The sequence below is a fragment of the Castanea sativa genome, chromosome 1, assembly GCF_040712315.1.
Source record: "Castanea sativa cultivar Marrone di Chiusa Pesio chromosome 1, ASM4071231v1".
Classification (NCBI taxonomy): domain Eukaryota; kingdom Viridiplantae; phylum Streptophyta; class Magnoliopsida; order Fagales; family Fagaceae; genus Castanea; species Castanea sativa.
Genome location: NC_134013.1, coordinates 72,834,084 through 72,858,379, shown reverse-complemented (window position 1 = coordinate 72,858,379; position 24,296 = coordinate 72,834,084). Strand labels below are relative to the sequence as shown.

The following is a 24,296-nucleotide window of genomic DNA, read 5'->3' as shown; positions in this document are numbered from 1 at the left end:
TTTAAAAATACAGTCGCATGTTACAACGCTTGGCTTTTTAAACCCTGCCACGTTTGCAATTAAAAAGCGAAACCTTTGAATTATGAGCAAGTCCAAGGATGAGGCTTTAGGCCTTATTGTTTTGGAGTAACCTTTGAATTTCATAATTAGTTGTTTTGTTTTGATGCTAAGCAAATAGGTGAATTTACCATGTCAGCTTTTTTGCTTATATAAATTGATAGTTTTGTTTGATTGAACTTGGATTATTTGAAAGTTTTTTTCTTTCTTTTTTTTTTCACAATTTTCTTTACTGGGATGTGTTATAATTCAAACTTAATGTATATTTCCCTTTCTCTGTTTTTACTTTTCACTATTTCAGTGCTATATATGCGTTATACTTAAATTTTTTTACTGAATTTGCTGTGAAAAAAATGATTTGACTTAATTTCAATTCAATTTATTTTGCATTTTTATAATTATTCAATCTTTGCTATGAAGTGTCATAGTCTTTGGGATTTTCCCCCATTAATTTACATGTAAGGGTTTGCTGTGGCTTGAGCCACATTGTCTAAGGAAGTTAAAACACTTTAGTTAGAGTTGTGGTTTCTTTTGTTTATGTGTCTATATGTATGTTTTATTCTTTGGTCAAGTTATTAATTATTTCCCTTGATGTGCTATATCATAATAGGTTGTTGGTGATTGCATTTTCATCATGATTAGAAGGTGAAGATAGAAATTACCCTTATCAATGATAGAAATTACACTAATACCTATTGTGTCTTCGTCATTATCAGAAGATGTAGATAGACTTTTTTTTATTCTTCCCAAACCTCATCTTGCTTGACAAACCTTATATTTATCTATTTGTACCATATATATTTATCTTACATTTTAAATTGATTCTATAATTCATTATGACATTTGTATATGTCTATTGATTTTTTATGTATATAATTTTTATGTTAGGTTGTTCTATACAGCCTCTTAGAATTGTTATAAAATATTTTTTCCGTAATTAAAGTTTAACAATTTGACAATGGTTTATTATAACAATCAGTTAAATTATACATGCCCTATAAGAATTTTAATGTATTTTATTGTCTTCTAATAAGTAAAATGATCCCGCGCATTGCGCAGGTTAAACGCTAGTAATAATAATAATAAAAGGTGCTTTCGTTCTATGGGGGTTGATCATTTTCTTCGTCAGTGAAAAGAATCATAATACAAATAATATAATAAGGAATTATTTCACTTTTTTTATAACTTTTGCCACAACTTGCCTATATAGCGAATTGTAGGCTAGTTGTGAGTGGTCAAAGTTGTGATAATAGGTTCATGTAAGAAGTGAAAACAAACATTTACCACTCACAACTCATCACATAGTCGAATTGTAGCACAAGTTGTGCATTTTATATGGCACTAACATTACTCTTTTTTCTTTAATATGATAAAATTAAACTATGAAGTTCGTTTTTAGTGTGCACAAGATTTGAACTGCATATCTTTTATTTGTAAACAAAAAAAGCTTATCAATTGGCTAAATGGACCTTACAATTTATTTTTCCCCTCTAGTGCAAATTAAATAAACACTTCAAATTCTTCCAAAAGGAACAAAAGGACACTTCAAATAGACTTGTAAGGGCCAATATAAGTAGAAGATGACAACTTGGAAATAATGATAAAGTAAAAAGTACTACCTAAAAGACTTTGGACTTGTAGGTACACAATTCTTGGCTTCAAGATTTGATGATTTTCTTTTCCCACGTCAGGTTAGTGATAGAGAGTGACTTTGGCTATAAAAAGGAATTAGGTTGAGGCCATGAGCTCCTTAGCTTAGACACTTCACACTTGACAATACCAATCAAAAGTTTAGTCCCTGCTAGCTCCTTCATCTTTCATATTTCACTTCTTGTGTGAATACAGAAATGGAAACAGATCCAAACCCAAACAACTTGGCTGACTCAAATGAGTTGGTCTCAGTGAAAACCCCAAAGTCCTTAAAGGAAATCCCAGGCCTTCTTATGGCACTACTTGCTGTATATTGCCCACCTGGTTTTCTCAAAAAGGTGAGAACTACTACCACATTAGTTCATGCCCTCTACCCTATAAAATTGATTTTAGATTTTGCCAATTACGCCAATCATTTCATATCTTTGTCCCCCATTTGACATGCATGGCTTGTTTACATTTTTAATAGAAAAAACCAATTTCCAACTTAAAAAAGAGAACTGTAGAAGAATAGAATTACTATTTACCATTATTGTGTTAATACAATGTAATTAACAGGTCCTGGCAGAGATTATAGCGACCTATCTTTTGGTGTTTGTGACCTGTGGTTCGGCTGCACTTAGCACAAGTAATGAACAAAGAGTCCCAAAACTAGGAGCCTCAGTTGCTGGAGGGCTTATTGTGACTGTGATGATCTATGCCGTGGGACACATCTCCGGTGCACACATGAACCCGGCGGTCACTCTAGCTTTTGCCGCTGTTAGACATTTTCCATGGAAACAGGTATGTGAGCTTCTGAAATTGTTGGCATTATGTGTGCATGGTCCAAAATAGGTTATTAATTGGACTGTTAGACAGTTGGATTTTTGTTGCCATTATGTGTGTGCATATAGGTTTAATCGATGAAAAGATGTATTACAATAACTTTATTTGCGCAACCTTCTTCACAAATTTGTTACAAACTACTGAGTCAGTAAAAATTTAACATATTACCAAACTGGGAAAACTTTTGAGAAGATAATTATATTAACGTTATTCTGTGTATTATTATGCACATGGTGAGAAAAAAAACACAGTAGAGTCTAGCCCGGGAGGGCTTGTTTGTTGTGGCCACACTATCCACGAGGTTGCATGGTTTGAGCTCCATACATATATAATCTGTGGCCAAAGAATAGAACCAAATAGTAAGACTGAAACTTTTCAGGTTTATATTTTTTGAAAAAGATTTTCACAAACATAAAGGTGAAAGCTACAATGTTGGGAATCTTTTATAAAGGACACATGCTGCTGTTTGATAGGTACATGATCAAACCACATAATTATAGGCATGAGGCATCTATACATCCTCTTTTTTTTTTTTTTCTTTTTTTTTTATTAGACTGTACATCCCCTAAGCCAGTTGGACGGTTGTGTTATTTAGGTCAATTTTTTCTCTTATAAAATGAATCACTGTTTTTTATGTGATGTACTTTCCATCCAATCATGTTAACATAATATTGAGAATTGTTGATTCTCAATATATATATATATATATATATATATATATATATATATATATATTGATAATTGTAACAATAATTTAATTATTTCTTAAAATCCATGGACTTATTATCTCAAATTAAAAGATAGGGTATGCATTTGACTTTATGCCGAATTTCAATGGATATTTGTATTTTTCCTACACAAAAGACAAAATTCTCTCCCTTGAAGACATATTAAAGAGTTCAATTGACATTCATTGTTTGACTTTGAGAGCTAGAAGGGGTAACAATAACAGAAACATAACAACCAAACAAACAAACAATTGGAAAACATTTGGTCCCTACCCTGTACCACAAAGTTCAACTATGTTTATAGTTTTTTGGGCATATGCATAATCAACTCCGAAGTTTTTATTATTTTCAAAGTAAACCCTGATGTTATAATTGCATCAAAATTAAAGCATTATGGCACCCCAAAAAAAAACTCACAAAATATTTTTACTTGCATGTAAAACCCTAATAAATAAACATAATTTTTTAAATAAATAATAAAAAGTAGAATTTTTCCTCCCCACTAAAATGCCACTCAAAGAAACAAATTAATGACTGAATGAATTTTCTTGCAGGTCCCAGTTTATGCTGCGTCTCAACTAACTGGAGCCATATCTGCAGCTTATACTCTGCGTCTACTATTGCACCCCATTAAAAATCTTGGTACTACAACACCTATGGGAACAGAGATTCAAGCTTTAGTCATGGAGATAGTTGTCACTTTTTCTATGATGTTCATTGCTTCAGCTGTGGCAACTGATACTAAAGCTGTAAAATTTCATTCAAATTCCAAATTTTTTATCAACCTTTTTAAGAATATATGTTTAATATCCTGATTAGTTGATGTCTCAATAACTTTCCCAGATAGGAGAGCTAGCAGGTCTAGCAGTTGGTTCTGCAGTATGCATTACATCCATCTTGGCTGGGTAAGTACAATTAACCCTTAATCATATATCCTAACTAACAAAACTTGAAACTAATAGTGCCTTGAGCCTGGATTAAATAGACCTTTCGTGCAAAGCAAGGACTGGGACTTATTTTACGCTCCATCATACCAAAAATGCTAGGTCTTGAAAGATGCAAACTTATTTTTCTTACTTGAAGACATTGCAAAAGTTTAATTCTTTCAAAAACTCGATTAACTAAAGCAGGAACATGACCCCTTTGGCCACAGCTCTTAAAGATTTTAACAACCAAAATTTAGTCCCAAAACTGCTTTAAAAAGTCCATTATAAATCCTCAACAAATTAATCAAGGTCCAACACGTATTATTTTTCCGTCATGCCCTATCCAAAATCATACACTTTGTCACCTTTTTTTTTATTGACAATAGCCTCTTTATAGGCCATGTTCAAAGGTTTTTTTTATTTTTTAAGAGTAATTATTCAATAGTTCATGTATAACAATATGATTTTTTCATATTTGAAATGCATGCCATTGACGGATTAAATTAACAAATTGTCTAGTCATATATATCCAGACCAGTATCGGGTGGATCTATGAACCCAGCAAGGACAATAGGTCCAGCACTTGCTAGCGCAACCTATAAGGGGATTTGGGTGTATGCGGTTGGACCAGTGATTGGAACACTACTAGGGGCTTACACTTACAATCTAATCCGGGAGTCCGATAAGCCAGTCCATGCAATTTCACAACAATCACTTTCATTCAAATTATGTCGAATCAGAAGCAATGATGGGGAGTTTGTGAACAAGAACACTCTCCAAACTGTGTGATGTCATGGAATGGTTGTGCAAATCATGAAGAATTTTTTTCATGAGCTTCCTGTTTTAAAATTCCCTGTACAAGCTTCCTGCTTTGCATTTCCTACCAAAGAAATGTAGTATCATGTACTAGCTTCTGAGATTAGTCTTTTCATATTTAATGATAATGACTACTTGTGGTTTGAATAGTTATTAATTATCTTTATGGAACAACATTGAGTATGATCTTCCACGAGCTTTGTACCTCAATTCTACGTTCTGATGTCTTCAAGGAAGATATCTAAAGTTTAAATCCCTCCTCTCATAACTAACGAATTATCCCCCCCAAAAAAAAGAGAATGAGCTAACTCATCTGTCTATACATAATACAACATTAGCAATAAATGTTTCTAATCCTCTATATTAGCAATTAATTTTGCCAATCTTCTATTGTGACATGTGGGATTGTGCACGGATTAGGTTGAGATTAAACTCTTTAACCTAACAGTTATTGACAAGTTGGAAAAATTCAAAACCATCACCAACCCTTCAAAATCTACAATAGGGGGATTGATGGAAAATTTTGTGGTTTCTTCTCAACAGGTTGGGTGGGTTGACAAGACTTTTAATGGACATCCTTTTAAATATTTCTTTTTTTGTTTGTTTTTTTCAAATAAAAAATAAAAGAAAAAAAAAACTAAAAACTAAAACTAAACTTTTCAATATTAGTATATATATTTTTATCTATTAAATATAGACGGATCGTCATCAATGGTGGGTTCCAATAATTCAACATGCGCGCTCATCTAATCAATCATTTTGATATTAAATTCGCCAAATCCACGCTACCTTTCACACTAAATCTATGTGGGTCAATGTAGGTCGAAGCGGAATGGGTGGATTAGTAGGTTTAGTTTTGAAGGCAAGGTGGGTTAGTAGGTTAAGTTGACCTTTTGCAGTCTTAGTGCCATTCTTATCTTTTAAAAAGAAAATATATATATATATATATATATATATATTATATATTATATCAATGTGTACATTTTTATTATATGCTCATATACAAGATGCAAGAAGACCAAATTCCAAATATATAAGTTAGATTTTTTTTTTTTAATACAAGATAGAATTTTTACTCTAGTTTAATCTAAGTGTATATGTGTGTGAAGCTCCTTCTTGGAAACTTTAACTTATACATCTCTTGATCTTACCGTCACATGTGGTTCCTTCAATCTTTTGTCTCCCTTTCTTATCTCTTCTTGTTTGAAAGAAATATTATATCAATAAATAGTATGTTTTTGTTCCTCATACCGTCCAAATTATTCAAATAAGTAATTATTTTACTTAGCAAGACAGATAGCTGGCTCCAATTGAATCGAGTTAAGACTTAAGATATGTTTAGTAAACTGTAATAGACTAATAAGCATTATAATGTATAGTTATTCCTATGGTTTAACTATTTAGTAGTTTTTATCTATCAAAAAACTATCTAGTAGTTTGGTTATGTTTTTATTACAGAGAATAGTCATTTCTTATGAATAGCTATTCTTTAAAATAAAGAATAATTATTCATCTCTAAAAGGGTTGTAATAGCTATTCTTTCATAGGCGTATTAATTTCTAAAATTAATATATTTTCAAATTAACAAACTTTCTGTATACACATAACAATTATAAAAATAAAATGTCATAAAAAAAAACCTAGTCTTTCTTTCAAATTTTAAAAATATATATTATTTTTTAGGAAATAATTATATGAGTAAGATATTTCCTAAAATATGTCTTTAAGTTTTATTCTAATATTACAATTTAGACAATTTGATTTAAACATTCTATTTTCTTCAAGGCTCTATTCTTGTGTTGTCATCAAACAAATTAATAGTAATGAGTATTACATTACAACATTTTGTATTTCTTATAATACATATTTCTATTCCTATGTAATCACATACTATTACAATTTACTAAACGTGCCCTTAAGAGTGTTGACATGTTAGCATGCTGCATGCATGAAAACAACAAGCATTTCAAATATATTTTATTAGTATATAATGTCTTCATCTTCTTCTTTTTTGTGTTTTTTCAGAAAGTATATAATATATTTTGTCTTTTGGTCACTATAAGTTTGACAGTATACCAACCTAGCTGAATACGACGAATGGATTTGATAACGTTAATTGAGATATGGACTGAAGTCACTGAACAAGTACTTGTTATAGTCTTATTGTTATAGCTTATTGTTATAGTCTTTCCTACTACAATTTTTATCAATTTCGGCTTCTCATTTAGATACACTAATTAATTTGCAAATGATGAGACAGCCATTGTTTCTATTACATCGCACCAGTGATTATTTCTTGCAATATTAAAGTCTCATACAAAGGTCATAGAGTTAAATAAAATGACAAAAGAGTTTCTAATCCAGCTTAATTTTGTGGAGAGAGAGAGAGAGAGAGAGATCTTTTCACAAAACTCGTACATCTCCTTAAGCTTAAAGTTATTTTATTGAGTCCTGTAATGAACTTATCCAACCTGTTATTAGTTGAAACTCAAAGAAAAAAAAATTGTGTGAGAAAATATAGAACACAAATTAGATAAAGATATGATGCATGTCTCTTCTCTCACCATTAGGGATGACAAAATAAGCCCAAACTCATTTGTCCACCCAAACCTGCCCACTCTAATTGAACCTAAACCCACCTAATTATTAGTTGAGTTAAATGGACATCAATCCAATTAGACCTAGTGATTATTAGGTTTTAACTAAAAACCCATTGAAGCCCATTTAACCCAAAAAAAATATACCCAAATTCAACCCAGCCCTTCTTATAAAAAAATAAAAATAAAAATAAAAGAATAAAACATAGTTTTTAATAATAAAAAATCTGGACTAAACAAAAGAAAATTAACCATCCTATGATTTTCTCTTTCTCTTTTCCAGCATTTTCTCTCCAACCAAACAGAATATTACTCACAAATAAAAAACAATTAAAAAAAGAAGAAGAAGAAGAAGAAGAAGAATAAAAAATAGTTTTAATAATAAAAAATCTGGACTAAACAAATGAAAATTAACCATCCTATGATTTTCTCGGTAACCAAATTGATTCAAAATATTAAAGAAATACGTTAAGAGAACATTTGAAACTCAAAATCCAATTCTCTTCATCTTTTCCAGCATTTTCTCCATAGCCAAACAGAATATTACTCACAAATCAAACACAATTTTTTTTTTAAAGTCAAACAGTTTTTAATAATAAAAAATTTGGACTAAACGAATGAAAAACAACTTTATGATTTTCTCAGTAACCAAACAGAGTCCAAATATGAAAGAAATGATAATTATCCATGGTGCATCTACGCCTTCTTCGATGCAGAATCCGATGATGATATTGGACTCATTCGCCTGAGACGCGAGTCTCGCGTGGTACTGTGGGGAGTTCGCGGCAGTGAACACGATCATCAATGCACTGTGCGCGCACCTAACTCAGTTGGTTGGTGCTGGAGTCGGAGGGGTGGCGTCGTTGGAATATGACACGGTGTTCGCTACAATACACTACCGGAGGTTGAACTGGATCCCGGCACTCCTGATGCAGAAGTACCACTTCATCGCCGACGTTGCAGTCGAGCTCTGGCGAGTCGCTGCCCTGAAGAAAAAGTACGATACGATCAATGAACAAGATCACGCAGACTCGACCGCCAAGGCCGAGAAGAAGAAGAGCAAGGAGGTGAAGATGAGCAAGATTATAAAGTTGAAGAGGAGGAGCAGAGTGAGAAAATCGACGAGAAAGTGACGGAAAGTGACAGAAAATTAAAATGTTGACGTCAAGGGGGTATTTTGGTAAATTTTAATAATTGGGTGGATTGGGTTTACCCATTATAATTGGGTTGGGTTGGGTTTGGGTTAGAAGCAATTAGTTAAATGGGTTTTAATGGGTAAATGGGTTTTATATACCCAACCCAATTATACCTAACTCAATTCCACCCATTTGACACCCCTGCCCATCATTCATCATACATATGTCATCACGCTGTTGAGTGACTTTGTTTTGTTCCTCAACTCGTTTATAATTATATAATATAAAATTTTTATGGCACCTATTTAAATTGTTCATACATGCTTATATTGATTTTTTTTTTTTCCGTTCTTTGCACGTGGATTGGATCTTTGTTGAGGATTTTGCTAGTGTGTACGTTTAAGCTTAATGAATTTATTGAAAATACCCATTATGATTAGGATTTTTTTGTAGATTGGACCTATTATGTCCCATACTCTCTTTTGACTATGATTTTTTTAATCATTTTCCTACTACTAATCAACTTTGTATATTATAAATACTAGATTGTAATTTGAAACTTTTTTTTTTTTGATAAGTAATTTGGAACATTTAATTGTAGTGATAAAAATGAGGTTAGTGACAGAGTTGTAAATTTTTACTAATAAAGCTAGGGAAGCTAAATATATCAATAATTTTTTGCTAAAAATCCAAAACTGACTTTCTAAGTTTTAATTTTTGTCATTTCAGTTTTTTAAATATTATTTTTGTCATTTCAATCTTCTAATTTTCAGATTTTGTCAATTCAGTCATCTGTTACCTTTTCATTAGTTGTTGTAGTTTACTAACCAAATCAATGTCGTTTTGAGCACTTTTTTTTTCATAACTTAAAATAAAAATGAAAAGTTGTTATTACCAAAAAAAAAAAAACAAAAAACAAAAAAGAAATAAGGGGAACGACGTCACTCTCCTAACAGCTGAAAACAAAACACAAAAGCCAACCCCACCCTCTAAGAGCATTCTCATCAAGCCTCATATATGTTATAAATCCTATTTTTTAGCATCTAAACCCCAAAAAACCATCTCTATCAAACCTGGTATATGTCATAAAATTTACAATCTTGCTACAGTGCAATCTCATTTTTGAGAGGGCATTGTAGCTGTATTGTAAAATAAAAAATAGTTTTTTATTCCTAACTACAATTTTTGATTTCTCATTCTCTTTCCTCTCTCTCACTTCTTTCATCTCTGTTCTCTCCTCTCTCTGTGGTTCATGTCCTCTCTTCTCTATTCTGCTCGTCGCCAATTTCTGCTCGTCTCCGGTCTCTGCACATCACGGATCTCTGCTCGTTGCCGGTCTCTGCTCGTCGCCGATCTCTTTGCTCTCAGTCACTCGATCTCTCTGCTCTTCATCTACAACGTCGCCGATCTCTTTATTCTCAGTCACTCGATCTCTACTCTTTGGCCGCAACGTCACCAGGTCGTCGTTGCCTCCGATTCGCCCTCCCACTTGCCCTTACCGGCTCAGATCTATGATAATCTCTCTCTCATGTTCCGATTTGCAAGTTGTGGGTTCCGATTCGCCCTCACCGTTGGAGGTTTTTTTTTTTTTTCTGCTGTGGTTGGTGGTGGTGAGTGGATGTGGTGGTTGTGGGTGGATGTGGAGGTTTCTTTATGCTGTGATTTTCTTTTTTTTTTTTGTTAGTGGTGGTTGTGGTATGAGTGGTGGGTTTTTGGTGAGTGGTTGGTAGTGTGGTGCTGGCAATGCTATGAGAAAGAGAGAGACAGAGGAGAGAGTGGAAAAATAAAAAAATTATTGAAAAATAATAATGAAATAATATTTAAATGAAATTGTAAAAAATATAGAAGTTTTGATATAGGTTGTATTGTAAAATGGTGTGTTATATGTAATATATATAGTTTTTGAGATGATAAATGCTAAATTTTTTAAAATACTTGATAAGAATGCTCTAATACCCTACTCACCAATTTTTGAGAAAACAATTAAGGGACTGACTGAGAGAGAAAGAAAGAGTGAGAGATCGAGAGGGGACTGATATGATTTCTGTGTGCCAACATTCTCCTTAATTATAGGGTATTGTCAGAAGGGACTGAGTGAAAAAGCTGAAACTATACTTCGAGATAAAGTCAATATATAAAGGGAAGACTCCAACCCCAAATAGTTGGGCAGTTCTTGCAACAGGCTATGTGGATAAGCAGAATATGGAGAAGGCTTTTGAATGCATGAAGGAAGCTTTGGTAGTACGGGCAGAAAATAAAGGGTGGCGGCCTAAAGTTACACTGATTTGAATTGGCTTGGTGATAATGGATTGGAGGCTCAAATTTCTGCTACTCAACTAAATCCGAAAAGCCAAAAAGGGGAATTTTTATTTTTTTTTTGGTAACAATAGTTTTTCATTCTACACACTATATTTTCAACAAAAAAAAAAAAACATATATGAGTAGTTTTAAACCACTATATTCTAATACAAAAAATAGAAATATGGGGAATATTTTTGAAATGCATGGCATTGACGGATTGAATTTACTAGTTATCTAGTCATACATATCCAGACCAGTATCAAGTGGATCTATGAACCTAGCAAGGAAGCGCAACCTATAAGGAGATTTGGGTGTATGTGGTTGGACCGGTGATTGGAACGCTACTAGGAGCTTACACTTACAATCTAATCTGGAAGTCCGATAAGTCAGTACATGCAATTTCACAACAGTCGCTTTCATTCAAATTATATCGAATCAGAAGAAATGATGGGGAGTTTGTGAACAAGATACACTCTCTAGACTATGTGTTATGCAAATCAAGGAGAATTTTTTTCATGAGCTTCCGGCTTTAAAATTCCTTGTACAGACTTCCGTGCTTTGCATTTCCTACCAAAGAAATGTAGTATCATGTACTAGCTTCTGAGATTAGTCTTTTCATATTTAATGATAATGACTACTTGTGGTTGCAATAGTTATTAGTTATCTTTTTGGAACAACATGAGCATGAGCTGCCATGAGCTTTGTACCTCAATCTAGTGTTTTTAACGAAAATGTCCAAACTTTAGTTCCCACCTCTCCAAACTATTAAATTATCCACTCAAAAAATAAAAACATTGAGCATTAGCTAACTCATCTATCTATACATAATAAAATATTAGCAAAAACAGTACCCATTAACTGGCTTCAGACGTTTCTGGGCTTAATCAGACTTTGCAGCTCTGGAATTAAGGATACCCTCTTGTTTCAATCTTTCTTCGAGGGCAGCTCTTACTTTTAACATTTCCATGCTTTGTACACCAACTTGATCACTCTACCATGTTTTAACAGTTGCACATTAGCCAAATTGCAGCAACAAATATAGACGTTAAAAGAAAAGATATATGGGGACATGTCCTAGATAAGGCCAAGTAGCATAAAAAGAACCATGTAGCAGACTCGAAATAGTTAGGATTTATCTTAGTTGTGTTGAATTGAGTTAAAATAGAAAAATAAAAACTAAACATTACAAAAATGATTGATATCAGAAAAGAAACATGAAAAGTGTCAAACTTATAATCTCAAATTTGTGATCACATCTCCATCAAGAATAATTCACCTGGCAGTTGCGTTTTCCTACTTTGTTCTCACTATCCTTCAAAGGTTCCACGTTTTCCAACTCAGCTGTGCTATGAGGTTGCAGTATTAAAAGAAAACTAAGAAATGAACTAAAAAGAGAATCACTCGAAAACAAAGCATGTATTACTAAGTTAAAGAAGTAAAAACAAGCATGTTTTGTAGCGAAAGACCTACCACTGTTGTTTCTTGGGTTTCAGCTGAAGGATAGGGCCCCTGATCTTTTGTAACAGAATCACTTGACAATTAGTGTTCTCTCTACCCAACTTTACTACCATTCCAACCCCTTGATTGCTTAACATAATTAGAGTGTTCATTGGATGCATGTGTGTCTGTTTAAGAGATTAAATTCTTCCCTGAAACAAATCTTACAATTTTGCTCTGGGTTCTAACGCCATGCTTGAGTATCTAACCCCCTTTTTTTATGAATAAGCAAATTTTCATTTCAAGGAAATACATCAGATCAGTACAAAGACACTACAGAAGCACAGCTGGAACAGCCAGAAACACAGAAAAAAACACAGTAACACATAGCAGAGAGCAAAAGAAAGTGACAAAGCATGCTTGAGTATCTAACCTTATGGGCATTTTGAATTACTCCAGTTAGTAACATTGAGTACTCAACTTAATCGGCATTCTAAATAACTTTAGTAACGTTGACTATCCAATCTTAATAATTTATAGATCATTGATTCTGAAGATGTCATAAACCAGGTTAGGATCAAACATCCAATACAAACCTAAAGTTCAATCTTTTTATTTAATATATATATACACACACTTGTGCACACTCTACAAGCATTTTCTTCATCAAAGTAAAGGATACTTTTTCAAACTTACGGCCTTCAAACTAACAACAGAGAGAGAGAGAGTGATAAACTTCTAAATGAATATACCGGTAGGAAAATTACTCTCAAGGTAGAAAGGGGAAGGCATTTCAGTTTTTTCTTTTCAGTAATCTTTCCACATAGAACCTAAAAATTCAAGCTTTACTTACTATTTTTCATCCAAAATCCAAATAGAAAAATCAACCAATAATTTAAGCTCAAATCAAACCAGAATGTACAAATCAATCCCAAAATCCTCTCCAATACATCATTCTTTTCCTACAATTTTTAGACAGCCAAACAAATTCTCAAATGAAACAAAAAAATTTAATAGAACTCAAATTTCAACACAAGTTAACGATTAGGGATTTGAGCTAGAAAATTTACCAATTGAAAACACCAATAATAAAATTATAAAAATAAAAAACTAAAAATTTTCAACAAATAAAAAATCTGAACAAAACCGATACAATACAAACTCATTTATTTTCAAACAGATTCTAAACGAGTCCAAAGAAATTTAATCAAGCTCAAATTCCACCATAAAGCCAATGAATTGAGCTAGAATTTCAAAGCAATTGATATAAATATAACTGTTAAAATAAATAAAAACTCAAACAAAGCCCATTCATTTCAAACAATTTCTCCAAATACATAATTCGAGTAATTCTATAGAAATGCAATGAAATGAAAAGCCGTAGAAGATCATACCTAGTAGAATCGGATATAAGTGTAATTTCCATAATTTCTCGGTAGAGAGAGATAGACTTGTAATCGAAAAATGGGGTGGCGAAGAGTGCTTAGTCTATCAACGGCTCGCTTGTCGTCGGAGATGAGATAGCTGACCACTGCAAATCAGCCCGTCAGAAATGAGATGAGCTCTGATCTTTGAGTTTTCTGAGATGAGCTCAGATCGATTTTGAGAGAACTTTCTGATTGTGTGAGCAGTTTCTGAGTGTGGAGCTTGAAAAAACAAAACAAAACAAAAGGTTTTCCCTTTTGTATTTTAATTTTGGACTTTATTTCAAGGGTTGGAAATTTTGAGATATCTTCTATCAAAGGTTGTCATAGGATGCGTTGAAAAATGCTTAAATTTGGAAAGCGCCGGAGTGTAAAAACTAGGCCGCCTAATTTTAATAGGTTATTCTGAGGGTTGTATAGGTTTATTTCGAGGATTTTAATGACCCTCGGAATAAAGCTAATCAGGAAATTTCCATTGATCATGTGGTGGTGGAGGGTGATTCACTTAAGGTCATTACAGCCCTCAATAATCCAAAGCAGAATAGGACTCGGTGGGGCCATGTTATAGAAGACATTAAGAAAGCTAGCCTGTTTCTTTTTACAAGTTTGTAGTTTCTGTCATGTTAGTAGGGGTAACCATTTAGCCCACTCCCTTGCTAGAAAAGCAGTTCTAAGTGCTAATACAGATGTGTGGTTAAAAGAATTACCACCAAATTTGAATGATGTTTTTTAGTCTGATTTGCCTAAATAAATAAAAATGACTTACCTGTACCTCAAAAAAAAATTTGTATATATTGTAAATCAAAGTTTTTCTTTTTTTGGTTAAATAAATTAAAGATTACAGATTAGAGAATAAAAATAAAAATAGTTTTAAAAATAAAGTATATGCAAATTAAAATTTTCAAATAAATTAAATAACACGTCTTTTTCATAAACATTAGCATATATATGCAATTCAATATAAAAAATGTAATAATGACAAAATAAATGAAAAACTATTTTTATTTCTTAGATGACAAAGTAGAAGATGTCCCAAACTTTTAACCATAAAAATCATAATATCTACTATGTTAGTTTAATCAGTTTATTCGAATATTTCTATCTCTCTTAATGCAAAATGAAATTGAGTTTTTTTTTTGGGGAAATAAAAATAGCTTTTAGTACAAGATTATTACTTATATATTTTTATAAATTCCTAAATTAATGAGTTATATATGAAAAAAAATTAATATTAAAAGGAAAAAATATTAAAATAAAATTAAAAGGAGAGATACCAACACATTATAGTGTTTGAACCTTTTTTTTTTTTAATGAAGGGGAGCATTATCAAAAATTTATTCATAATTTTGAACGTTTAACACGTTGTGTGTTCAGGAAATGTTGAGAGGAGTTTTGTTTTTTGTTTGTTGTCTCAATTTTTTTAAAATAATCTAGCTTTTAACTTTTTAAAAATGAACTAGCTTCTAAGTCTTAGCTTTTTATAACATATTTAACATAAAAATTACAAAAAATAATAAAAAAAAACTATATCTTTTAATAAATATTATACAAATAAGTTAATGGAAATAAAAAATTTCTAAATGAACACAAATATAGAAGGTGAGGGGCACTTTTTGAAAAGTTAGAGCCTTGTCCGGCCCCCTCACTTCGCCACTAAATAAGGTGGTCTTATCTAGATAAGTGAAGTGGTCGTTTAGGCTTTCACATTGAGTAATATAAATGGGTGACCCATTATGGGTCACATGGCACTAATTTTTTAAAAATAAATAAATAAATAAACACTAGACACAAAATTTTATATTCCATCTTTTGAATGAATGTTTTAAGGGAACTTTTTGCATAAGAAACTAGTATTAGCTCTTCTGCTATCACAGCATAAGACATATAACATCCTAGAAGAATACAGCTTGGACCGCTTGGATGGCTTTTGTGAGCTTTTTAAATCGAGAAATGATATGTCCACAACATTTTTACAACATTTTTACAACAAATCCTAAGTGGCAGGATGTTACTGGTTGTTATTGTTGGGGCAAAAAAGTAATCTTAGTGTTAGGTTCAAGTTTGAACCAATAACAACTAACCACCTATGATTTGTTGTAAAAATGTTGTGGACGTACTCATTTATGAACTTCTTTTAAATGTATTTATGGTAATTATCTTTTGCTATGAATTGATTGATTTGGCTTTCTCACAGTGTGATCCTTCATGTTGAGCCACGAAATGTTTGTTGATGTCCAAGTATCAAAATTACCATCCATAAAATCACATATGCGTAGAAATATTGAATGTTGTATCAAGCTGAGGCACCCACGGGCTGTATGTAGTTGATGTGCTTCCTATCTCAAAAGTTAAGACAATTGTAATTCTGTTCGAGTGGCCCATTCATTCCCTTTCCACAGAAGAGGCAAGGAATAAACATGGGTTGGGCTTGGTTGGGCCTAGGTAGGCAAGGCTATCATTTATATTCCTTTATACAGCCATACCGAAGCACACTCATACTTGGATATAACGTACATAACGATGCCCAATCCAATCCTTCAAAGTAAATAATATAAACGCCAAAAATTCAACGTCAAGAAAAACTACAAATTAACCAAAATGCCTATAAATGAAAAAAATGGTCTTCCACAAATTAACCAAAAGTTTATGTAACAAAACAACAAAGTAGCAAATCCATAAAAACCAAGTAACTCTAATGAGAAAATTTTCATTTATTTATGTTGTTTAAAAACGATAAAAAAAAAAAAAATCCTTAATTATAGACAAACTTTAGAGAAGCAGTACCACTGTTGGTTTGCCTATGAATTTAAGAGCGTGAGATTTGGTTTTTCTTAATTAAAAAAAAAAAAAAAAACCTATTAGCTTATTATTTATGTTTTTACCAAATTTCATTATATTTTGAAACTAAAATAGTATGACAGAATTCCACTAACAAGCTCAGTAGCATATCTGTTGCTTAAAATACAAAAGCCACCCTCTTGTGGGTTAATAAAAGGCTCTACTAGCACTTTTCAAAAATATCAAATTTGATCCCCCCAGTACAAATGACACTTCATACAATTTGAAAATGTTCAAACGATGTTATGTGCATTTGTGTTTAGAGAGAAAATTGAATATTTTACCTTCCATTAATTAGCCCAAATTTTAGGGGTAATTTATGTATTTGACCCTTTTCCTTTTACACCTCTTGTATTGATTTCAGACTTTCAGTTGAGGTTGTATGAACATGTGGGCAACCACCCCTCTAATGTGGATCTCAATTCACAAAGCTGAAGTTTGCTAATAGTGCCTCCTTTCGTGGCAGCAAAAAGTTAACCTATATTGATTATTGAGTACCTAGAGTTTACAAGACACTACCTCCATCAGTAGCACAAATAATGGCACCATGTTTCCTTTGGCATACTATAGATTGTGGGCAACCACCCCTTTCATTATGGGCACATGTGGGGTTGTACCAGTCCACTGGAACATTTTTTACTTTTCTCTATCTAAAATTAATGTATTCAAATTTACATGCTTCAACCCAAAATCCCTCATCCAATTAGTTCATTCTAATCTTTCTTGGCTTCAATCCTGAGTTCCTGACTCCTGACTCCTGACTCCTGACTCCTGACTCCTGAATGACTTTAATTGGTGTCCAGAATTAATAATTATTTAGTGCTTGGTAACTTTCTCTTTATTTTAGGGAAAAATATACCTGTTACAGGTATATGTAATGATACATATGCATGTAACACAGTATACTTCCTCCTACTTTAGATCCATTAAAAAATTATAATTCAAAAAAAAAAAAAAAAGACATTCCCATCATCCACAAGCAAAAAGTAGAGCAAAAATATTACTTACCAATTAGTGAAACCAGAGATTTTTTTTGACAGATAACACATAGATTAGCCACTCTCATCTAGGTAAAAACCCTAAGGAGTGACTGATTGATACTGCATTTTAAGCCCTCAACCCAACAAAAGAGAGATTCATCTTTAGAGTGAATACATATAAAAGTTAGAGGTAAAATGCAGTAGTAGTATCCTAGGTGATAGGATTAAAAAAAAAAAAAAAAAACATATATAGGATAGGAAGGACAAGGATGGGAAATTGAGAGTTGATTCAAGGGCACTTGGGGCCTCCCTCCTTGGTCTTCCAGTTGTTGTAGCAGGGGCAAACAGCTTTGTTCCCATAATACCCTGGGGGCACACAAAGGCACTTTTTGCAGCATTTCTGACAGAAGAACATGCAGGGCTTATGGTATTGGGTCTTGCTGCACCTCCTCGTGCATTGTGATGGGCATTCTAGTCATTTTAAAAAAAAATCCACAGGAAACACAAAACACAATCATTTCCTTATTCACCACATTAGTCAAAGTGTAGACCCCAAAGATCCAAAAGTGAGAAAGAGTGAAAAAGAGTTTTTGACCACAGTCAGAATTGTTTGACTGCTAGACTGAGGTATAGATTGGTCATTGTCAAAATATCTCAACTAAACGGTTGTAAAATAAAAAATAAAAAACATTAATTATGGTAAATGGCGACACTATTGTAAAATTAATAGTAATTACTTATGTGAAATAATCTTTTCCTATGGTAAATTTTCATTTCCTCTGAAAGGATTGATTTTTCAGTATCTCTATATTTTTTGCTGAAAAAATAAATAAAGAAGAAAATAAATAGAGAGTGAAAGAATCTGTACTTACGGTAGCTCTTGAGACTCCCAGGTCCAAACTTGTTCTGAAATCAAGTACAAATTTAGACCAAAATGTAAAATGTTCCATTCTTACCCCCAAACATAACAAGGCAAAAACTAAAACAAACCTCCACACGCACAATGACTTAAATTTGAGAGAAAGAGAGAGCTTACAGTGTTGTCATAGTGATGTCCACCATGCCCATGAGAAGCCATAACCTATAGGCAAAAGAAAAATGAAAATGTCAACAAAGTTTTATAAAAATTGTTTCTTTTTTTTTTTCTTACCCAAAGTTCATTTCAAAAATTAGAGTGAAGCAAGAAAGACTCACCATGGTTTGAAGCATGGAGAGGGCAATGAGGGCCAAGAGCAAGGCAGCAACAAACTTAGCAATGGCCATTGTTACAAACCAAACCCCTCTTAGCTTGTCAAAACCCCAAAAGGCAAAGGGACAATGGGAAGAAGAGGAAGAGGAAACTTAGAGGTGAGGGGTTTGATTGTGGGTACAATGGTAGTGTGAGGGTATAAATAGAAGCAGATGTGTGAGTTAAAGTGGGGAGGGTAGTGGGGTATTAAATTATTTGGTGTGCTTATTCACATGGACTACAATGTGGTCTCATTTGATATGAAATGACATCTTTGCATGCACAATTATCAAGCAGTTTTTGGCCAATTAAAATTTAATTCATGCAGCCAGGTGTCTTTCATCGGATGGTGTTTTTCAATCTTTATCAAAGCTCATAATACTATTAAAATTTCGGTGCATTAAACAGTGTGGTTTACCTCTTTAAACCCATTCATATTGGAAAAAGCTTCAACATATATAGTGGTTTGTGCCTTTGTGGATCTTGCCATCTTGGACTACCAATGCTAATGTGAAAACATTTCTTCTGTCATGTCTTTTTCCCTTCATTTTACTGAAGGGGTGTCTTCTAGCCATTGGGTGTAACTCATTTATGCAAAAAGCCAAATTGAAAACATAAATTTAATTATTTTAAATAATATATCAAACATGCACATTTTTCCAAAAGAAGAAATATAATATATATATATATATATATATATATATATATATATATGCATTGTCAAGGAATCTTAATAAAATCAATTGATTAAGTCAATATAGATACTTTACAAAGTTGGATTCATCTTGTTGCATTATCAGATATATTAAATGTGAATTGGTATATATTTTTTAAACTTTATTTGTTTAAAGCTGGTAATAATATATATCTAGAAAAAATAAATTTTAAAAATTTTTACTTTGTTTATAAAAAGAACATAATTAAATAAATCAAAAGGCTAAAAATAAAAAGCAAAGCCAAACTCAGGCCAGAAATTGTTGGTGAATAGAAATGATTTTGTCTTCTTTGTTCCAAAATTGTCATAGGATCTTCAGATTTTATTACTTTACTACTAAACAGAGTTATCATCATAGCTAAATTTCATAGCTTCTTGACTCTTTTTTTTTTTTTTTGTTAATATCTTTTCAAAGTTTTAAAAGGACCCCGGTTCTCATTGGAGTATTGCGGAAAGAATAAGCAATGCTTTCTATGTTTATAGCAGTTACAGACTTACATCATTGTTTTTTTTTTTTTTTTTTTTTCTGAGATAAAAGCACATCATTGAGTTGAAAATATAAAAGTTCTGATTTATGTCAAAGTTGAAATAATTTTATTTGTCGAAACACCAAAAAAGACCACACATGCTTATGTCATAGCAAAACAGATTTTGACTGGTCAGTAATAAATGGAAGGAAAGGAACAATAAAGTAACCAATGTATTAAATGATCTTAGGTGAATGCAATCAAAGCAACCCACTAGCCCCAAGTAGGAACAAGAGTTTGCTCCAAAAAAAAAAAAAAGTAGGAACAAGAGTGCAAGATGGTTTTAGGGAGTTTCCTTCTTATAACAAAAATGGAAATGGTCTTAGAAAATACTTCTAAAATTTTTTTATTATTAAAAATAATTCATTTATTTGATAATAAATTTTATATTTTTAATTAAAATAATTCATTTATTTGATTATAACTTTTTATATTTTTAATTAAAATAATATTAAAACTTTTATCAAATAATTTATTAACAATTGTCTTAAAATGAATTCTAATTAGCTCTATTGATAAAGTTTTTTATGGTTAAATAAGAGATTTATAATTCAATATTTAATTACGTTAAAAATTGTTTGATGTCTTAATCGGCTAATAATGACACAAATTTAACCAAACTTTGTCTTGGATAATGAGCACTGGATTTAACCAAACCTTGAGAAAATAAATCCTAAGTAAACATTTTGGAACAATAGGTAGCTACCATTGAACAAAAACAACCAAAGCAATGCATTAGTCCCAAAAGAAAAGGAGGGTTTTTAGGGAGTTTCTTATAGAAAAAATTAGATTGTATTAACAGATACTGTAAGGTGTTCATTAACAATAAATATTGTGGTAACTTTTCAAGTTTTCGAATAACTTTTAACAATTTTTTGGTAATTTTTTTATTTCTTTTAGTAATTTTTTTGATAATTTTTTTTTATTTAAATAAAGACCAAAATGGGAAATCTCAAACATTTTTCAAGAAAATTTTAAATTCAAAAATGAGATGGTGTTGGCCCATTCAAGTAGGGACGGCAAAGTTAGTTTAAGTGGTTGTGGATAAGGGTCCCACGATGACAGAGAAGGTCAAGATTTATTAGAGGAAAGGTTTAGCTTTTATTGAAGAGCATTAAATAAAAAATAAAAAAATAAATATATTCCTAAAAGGAAAGCTTGCCCATAAAAATAACACAAATTTTTATTGTCCCCTTTTGCATGTGAGATTGTGCTAAGCCTCTGACCACAGCACATGGCCCAAAGCTGCGCCGGTTTGACAAAAGTGAACCGTGTTCTGTACTCTGTGGAGCCTCTCTGCTTCTTTTCCATTTTTATGGTCCAAATCTATTTTACTAGTGCATGTATTAAAGGACACCATACCATCTCATTTTCAACTCCTATAAAGATCCAGATTCACCGACAGATTTTATTCTCAGTCTCAGTTACTCTTCTGTTAAATTCTATTTCTAGTTTAGAGGAAAATTTTTTGATAAATTTGGAGTATAATAAAATGGTTTTTTTTTTTCTCCTATATATAATGAACCTTATTATTAATTTAATGAACGAATCCAACTATTAACGTGAAATAGAAAATATCATTTATCGTATTCTAAGAATATTTAACAAATTACTTGTGTTTAAAGAAGTTAGGTGATAGATTTTAAAAAGAAAATAAGTTTTGCTATAATATATTTGGTGCACAATAGAAGTCACGGAATTATAATTAGTATGAAATGATAAATAAGAGAAGTGTACACTTAATATAACTTATTTTAATAATGTAAACATAAGTTATGGCTTTTGTGTGAAGGTTGTGGGGGTTTTTTCGTATTAGAATCTTATCACCTCTCTTCCCAACACTAAACTGCACCTAAAAAGAGTGTTTAAAATGGAGTACTTAAGAAAATAACTTAAATTATAAATTCAGTAGTAATAAACAATATATGAATCTGTAAAATTAAATATAATGCTCATGAAAATCTATAATTTAAAGCAATCACTTGGATTAATTAAGAGCCTGAAAAATGCTAATTGTTCATAGAATCTCAATGTCTATTTTACATGCCTCATTGAAAAGTGATTTCAATGAGGCATATACACACACATATATAAAATTAGGGATTTTTTAATTTTATTTTGGCAATGCACTGAAGAGGTTGCTTTTTATTTTTCCAAAGTCTTAGTTGACTGATCGATTGGCAATTTTTTGTATTTTTAATGAGACCCCTCATTTATTGAATTAAAAAATAATAAATTTTTTTATTTGTTCTTCACATGTAAGTTTATAGACTAATTACATTTTTTTATTAACAGTCTAATTAAACTCCTCTGAAGCTCCATTTCACTCTCTCCTCTCCATTTCACTCACTCCTCTCTCTTTCTCTTCACAATCACTCTTTGAAGCTCACCGCCGCCGACGCCGCCTTCAACGTCAGCTGAGACCCACGCCGACGCCGATCAGCTGAGACCCACGCAAGGTCACTGCCGATCAAACCCACGCTGATTCAGCTCCACGCAAGCTCACCGCCGATCAGACCCATGCCGATTCAGCTCCACGCAAGCTCACCGCCGATCAGCTTCACTCTCAATGCTCACCCAACGCCGATTCACCGCCAATCCGCCAATTAGACCTCCGCCTCAATCCACTTCTCTTCCGCCAATCAGACCCACGCCGACATTGTCCTCCTCACCGAAGCCTAGCTCTATGATTGATGATTTTTATTTTGTTTATAATTGGTGATTTTGTTTGGTCTGGGTTGAGGAAAAAGATTGGAGATTTCGGTTGGTTTTTTTTTTTTTGCTGCTGTGGACTACTGGTGGTGGTGGTGGTGGTGGTTGTGACTGTGGCTGATGGTAAAGGTGGTTGTGGTTGGTTGTATGAATGTTTTTTGAGTTGTGGGATATATTATTTTATTGTCGGAGATATATTATTTTATTGTGATGTTTATATTATTTTATTGTGTTGAAAGCTAAAATAGATCCACTGCTGCAGCATATGTGTAGATATGTATAAGTAAAATAGATAAAGTAACCTTTGGTGAAGCTAAAAAGCTAATTTTTTAGCTCCACTGCTGTGGATGCTCTTATCTCAAAAATAAATTATTTAGTGAAACTGGTTGTCTTTGTTTTTGCCAGGCTTGTACCCTAAAATCTCCTCACCTCCGCTTTAAAAAAAAAAAAAAAAAAAAATCCCCAACTTGTCACCGCTTCCTCAGCGCCTCATTTGAATCACAATTTAAAGTTCGACATCTAGATTTTTTGGCATATCACCGACAAGAATAAGAATTTTGTTATTTATCTTTAAAAAAAAATACAATTTGTTCACTCAGTCGGTGATTGATTGATTACCAATTCAACCAAGTCGGGCAACTTGAAAAGGCAAATCACAAAATTTATGTGAAGTACATATTTGAAGTATGTATGCATCAGTTTATTTTGCTAAAATTAAATTTTTTTGCTAAAAATATTGTAAATAAATATAAATGTTAGTTAAAATAGTATGGTGAGACTTATGAATAGTATAAAAAAGTGCAATGCGACTCATGAATAGTAGCAAAAATAAACTAAATAATAAAATAAATTGGCAAAAAATAATCTAGCTAAGTAGACACTTAAGGTTTATTTGAGATCCACTTATTTTGCTGAAATTGAAAACTTTTTACTAAAAGTATTATAGATAAAGGTATAATGGCAAAAATAAGCTGAACAATAAAATAAACTGACTTTTTAATTTGGAGCCATACATCTTATTAGTGTGTGTTTGGCAAAAAATTATTTTTGTCAACTTATTTTATTATTCAGCTTATTTTTGCTATTATTTATGGGTCTCATTGTACTTTTTGGAACTATTCATGGGTCCCATTATAATATTTCAACTAATTTTTACATTTATCTATAGTACTTTTAATAAAAAAAAATTTTAGTTTCAGCAAAATAAGCAGATCCCAAACAGACCCTTAATGTGTGTTTCATTCCCTTTCGTTTTGTGCCCTATTTTTTTTTTAAAAAAGTTCGTGCACCATTATTCATACCCTTTAATCTATTGTGTTAAGAGCATTAGCATATGGGGATGCAAAAAAAATAAAAATAAAAATAAAAACACTATTTTGCATCCTTAAACATAACTTTA

At 32.1% G+C, this 24,296-nt stretch overlaps 2 protein-coding genes across 2 annotated transcripts; one reads left to right on the top strand and one right to left on the bottom strand.

Moving 5' to 3' along the window:
- Positions 1–1,904: 1,904 nt before the first annotated feature.
- On the top strand, positions 1,905–4,975 carry LOC142629737 (aquaporin NIP2-1-like). The gene is made up of 5 exons (XM_075803778.1): positions 1,905–2,045; positions 2,266–2,490; positions 3,815–4,009; positions 4,104–4,165; positions 4,720–4,975. Exons 1-5 carry the CDS (start codon positions 1,905–1,907, stop codon positions 4,973–4,975), a joined length of 879 nt encoding a protein of 292 aa, XP_075659893.1.
- Positions 4,976–17,722: 12,747 nt separating this feature from the next.
- On the bottom strand, positions 17,723–19,493 carry LOC142612993 (gibberellin-regulated protein 4-like). The gene is made up of 4 exons (XM_075785172.1): positions 18,910–19,493; positions 18,752–18,796; positions 18,588–18,621; positions 17,723–18,186 (listed from the first exon to the last, which is right to left on the bottom strand). The coding sequence occupies exons 1-4, from the start codon at positions 18,976–18,978 to the stop codon at positions 18,005–18,007; spliced, it is 330 nt and encodes a 109-aa protein (XP_075641287.1). The 5' UTR covers positions 18,979–19,493; the 3' UTR covers positions 17,723–18,004.
- Positions 19,494–24,296: the final 4,803 nt, after the last annotated feature.

What these genes read in the sequence shown, in the direction of transcription:
- LOC142629737 (XM_075803778.1), top strand. Translation starts at nt 1,905, where the DNA reads ATGGAAACAGATCCAAACCCAAACAACTTGGCTGACTCAAATGAGTTG. An exon ending in CACCTGGTTTTCTCAAAAAG is followed by an intron (nt 2,046 to 2,265) that starts GTGAGAACTACT and finishes TGTAATTAACAG; the next exon opens with GTCCTGGCAGAGATTATAGC. An exon ending in ATTACATCCATCTTGGCTGG is followed by an intron (nt 4,166 to 4,719) that starts GTAAGTACAATT and finishes ATATATATCCAG; the next exon opens with ACCAGTATCGGGTGGATCTA.
- LOC142612993 (XM_075785172.1), bottom strand. Translation starts at nt 18,978, where the DNA reads ATGGCCATTGCTAAGTTTGTTGCTGCCTTGCTCTTGGCCCTCATTGCC. An exon ending in TCTCCATGCTTCAAACCATG is followed by an intron (nt 18,797 to 18,909) that starts GTGAGTCTTTCT and finishes TTTTGCCTATAG; the next exon opens with GTTATGGCTTCTCATGGGCA. An exon ending in GACATCACTATGACAACACT is followed by an intron (nt 18,622 to 18,751) that starts GTAAGCTCTCTC and finishes ACTTGATTTCAG; the next exon opens with AACAAGTTTGGACCTGGGAG.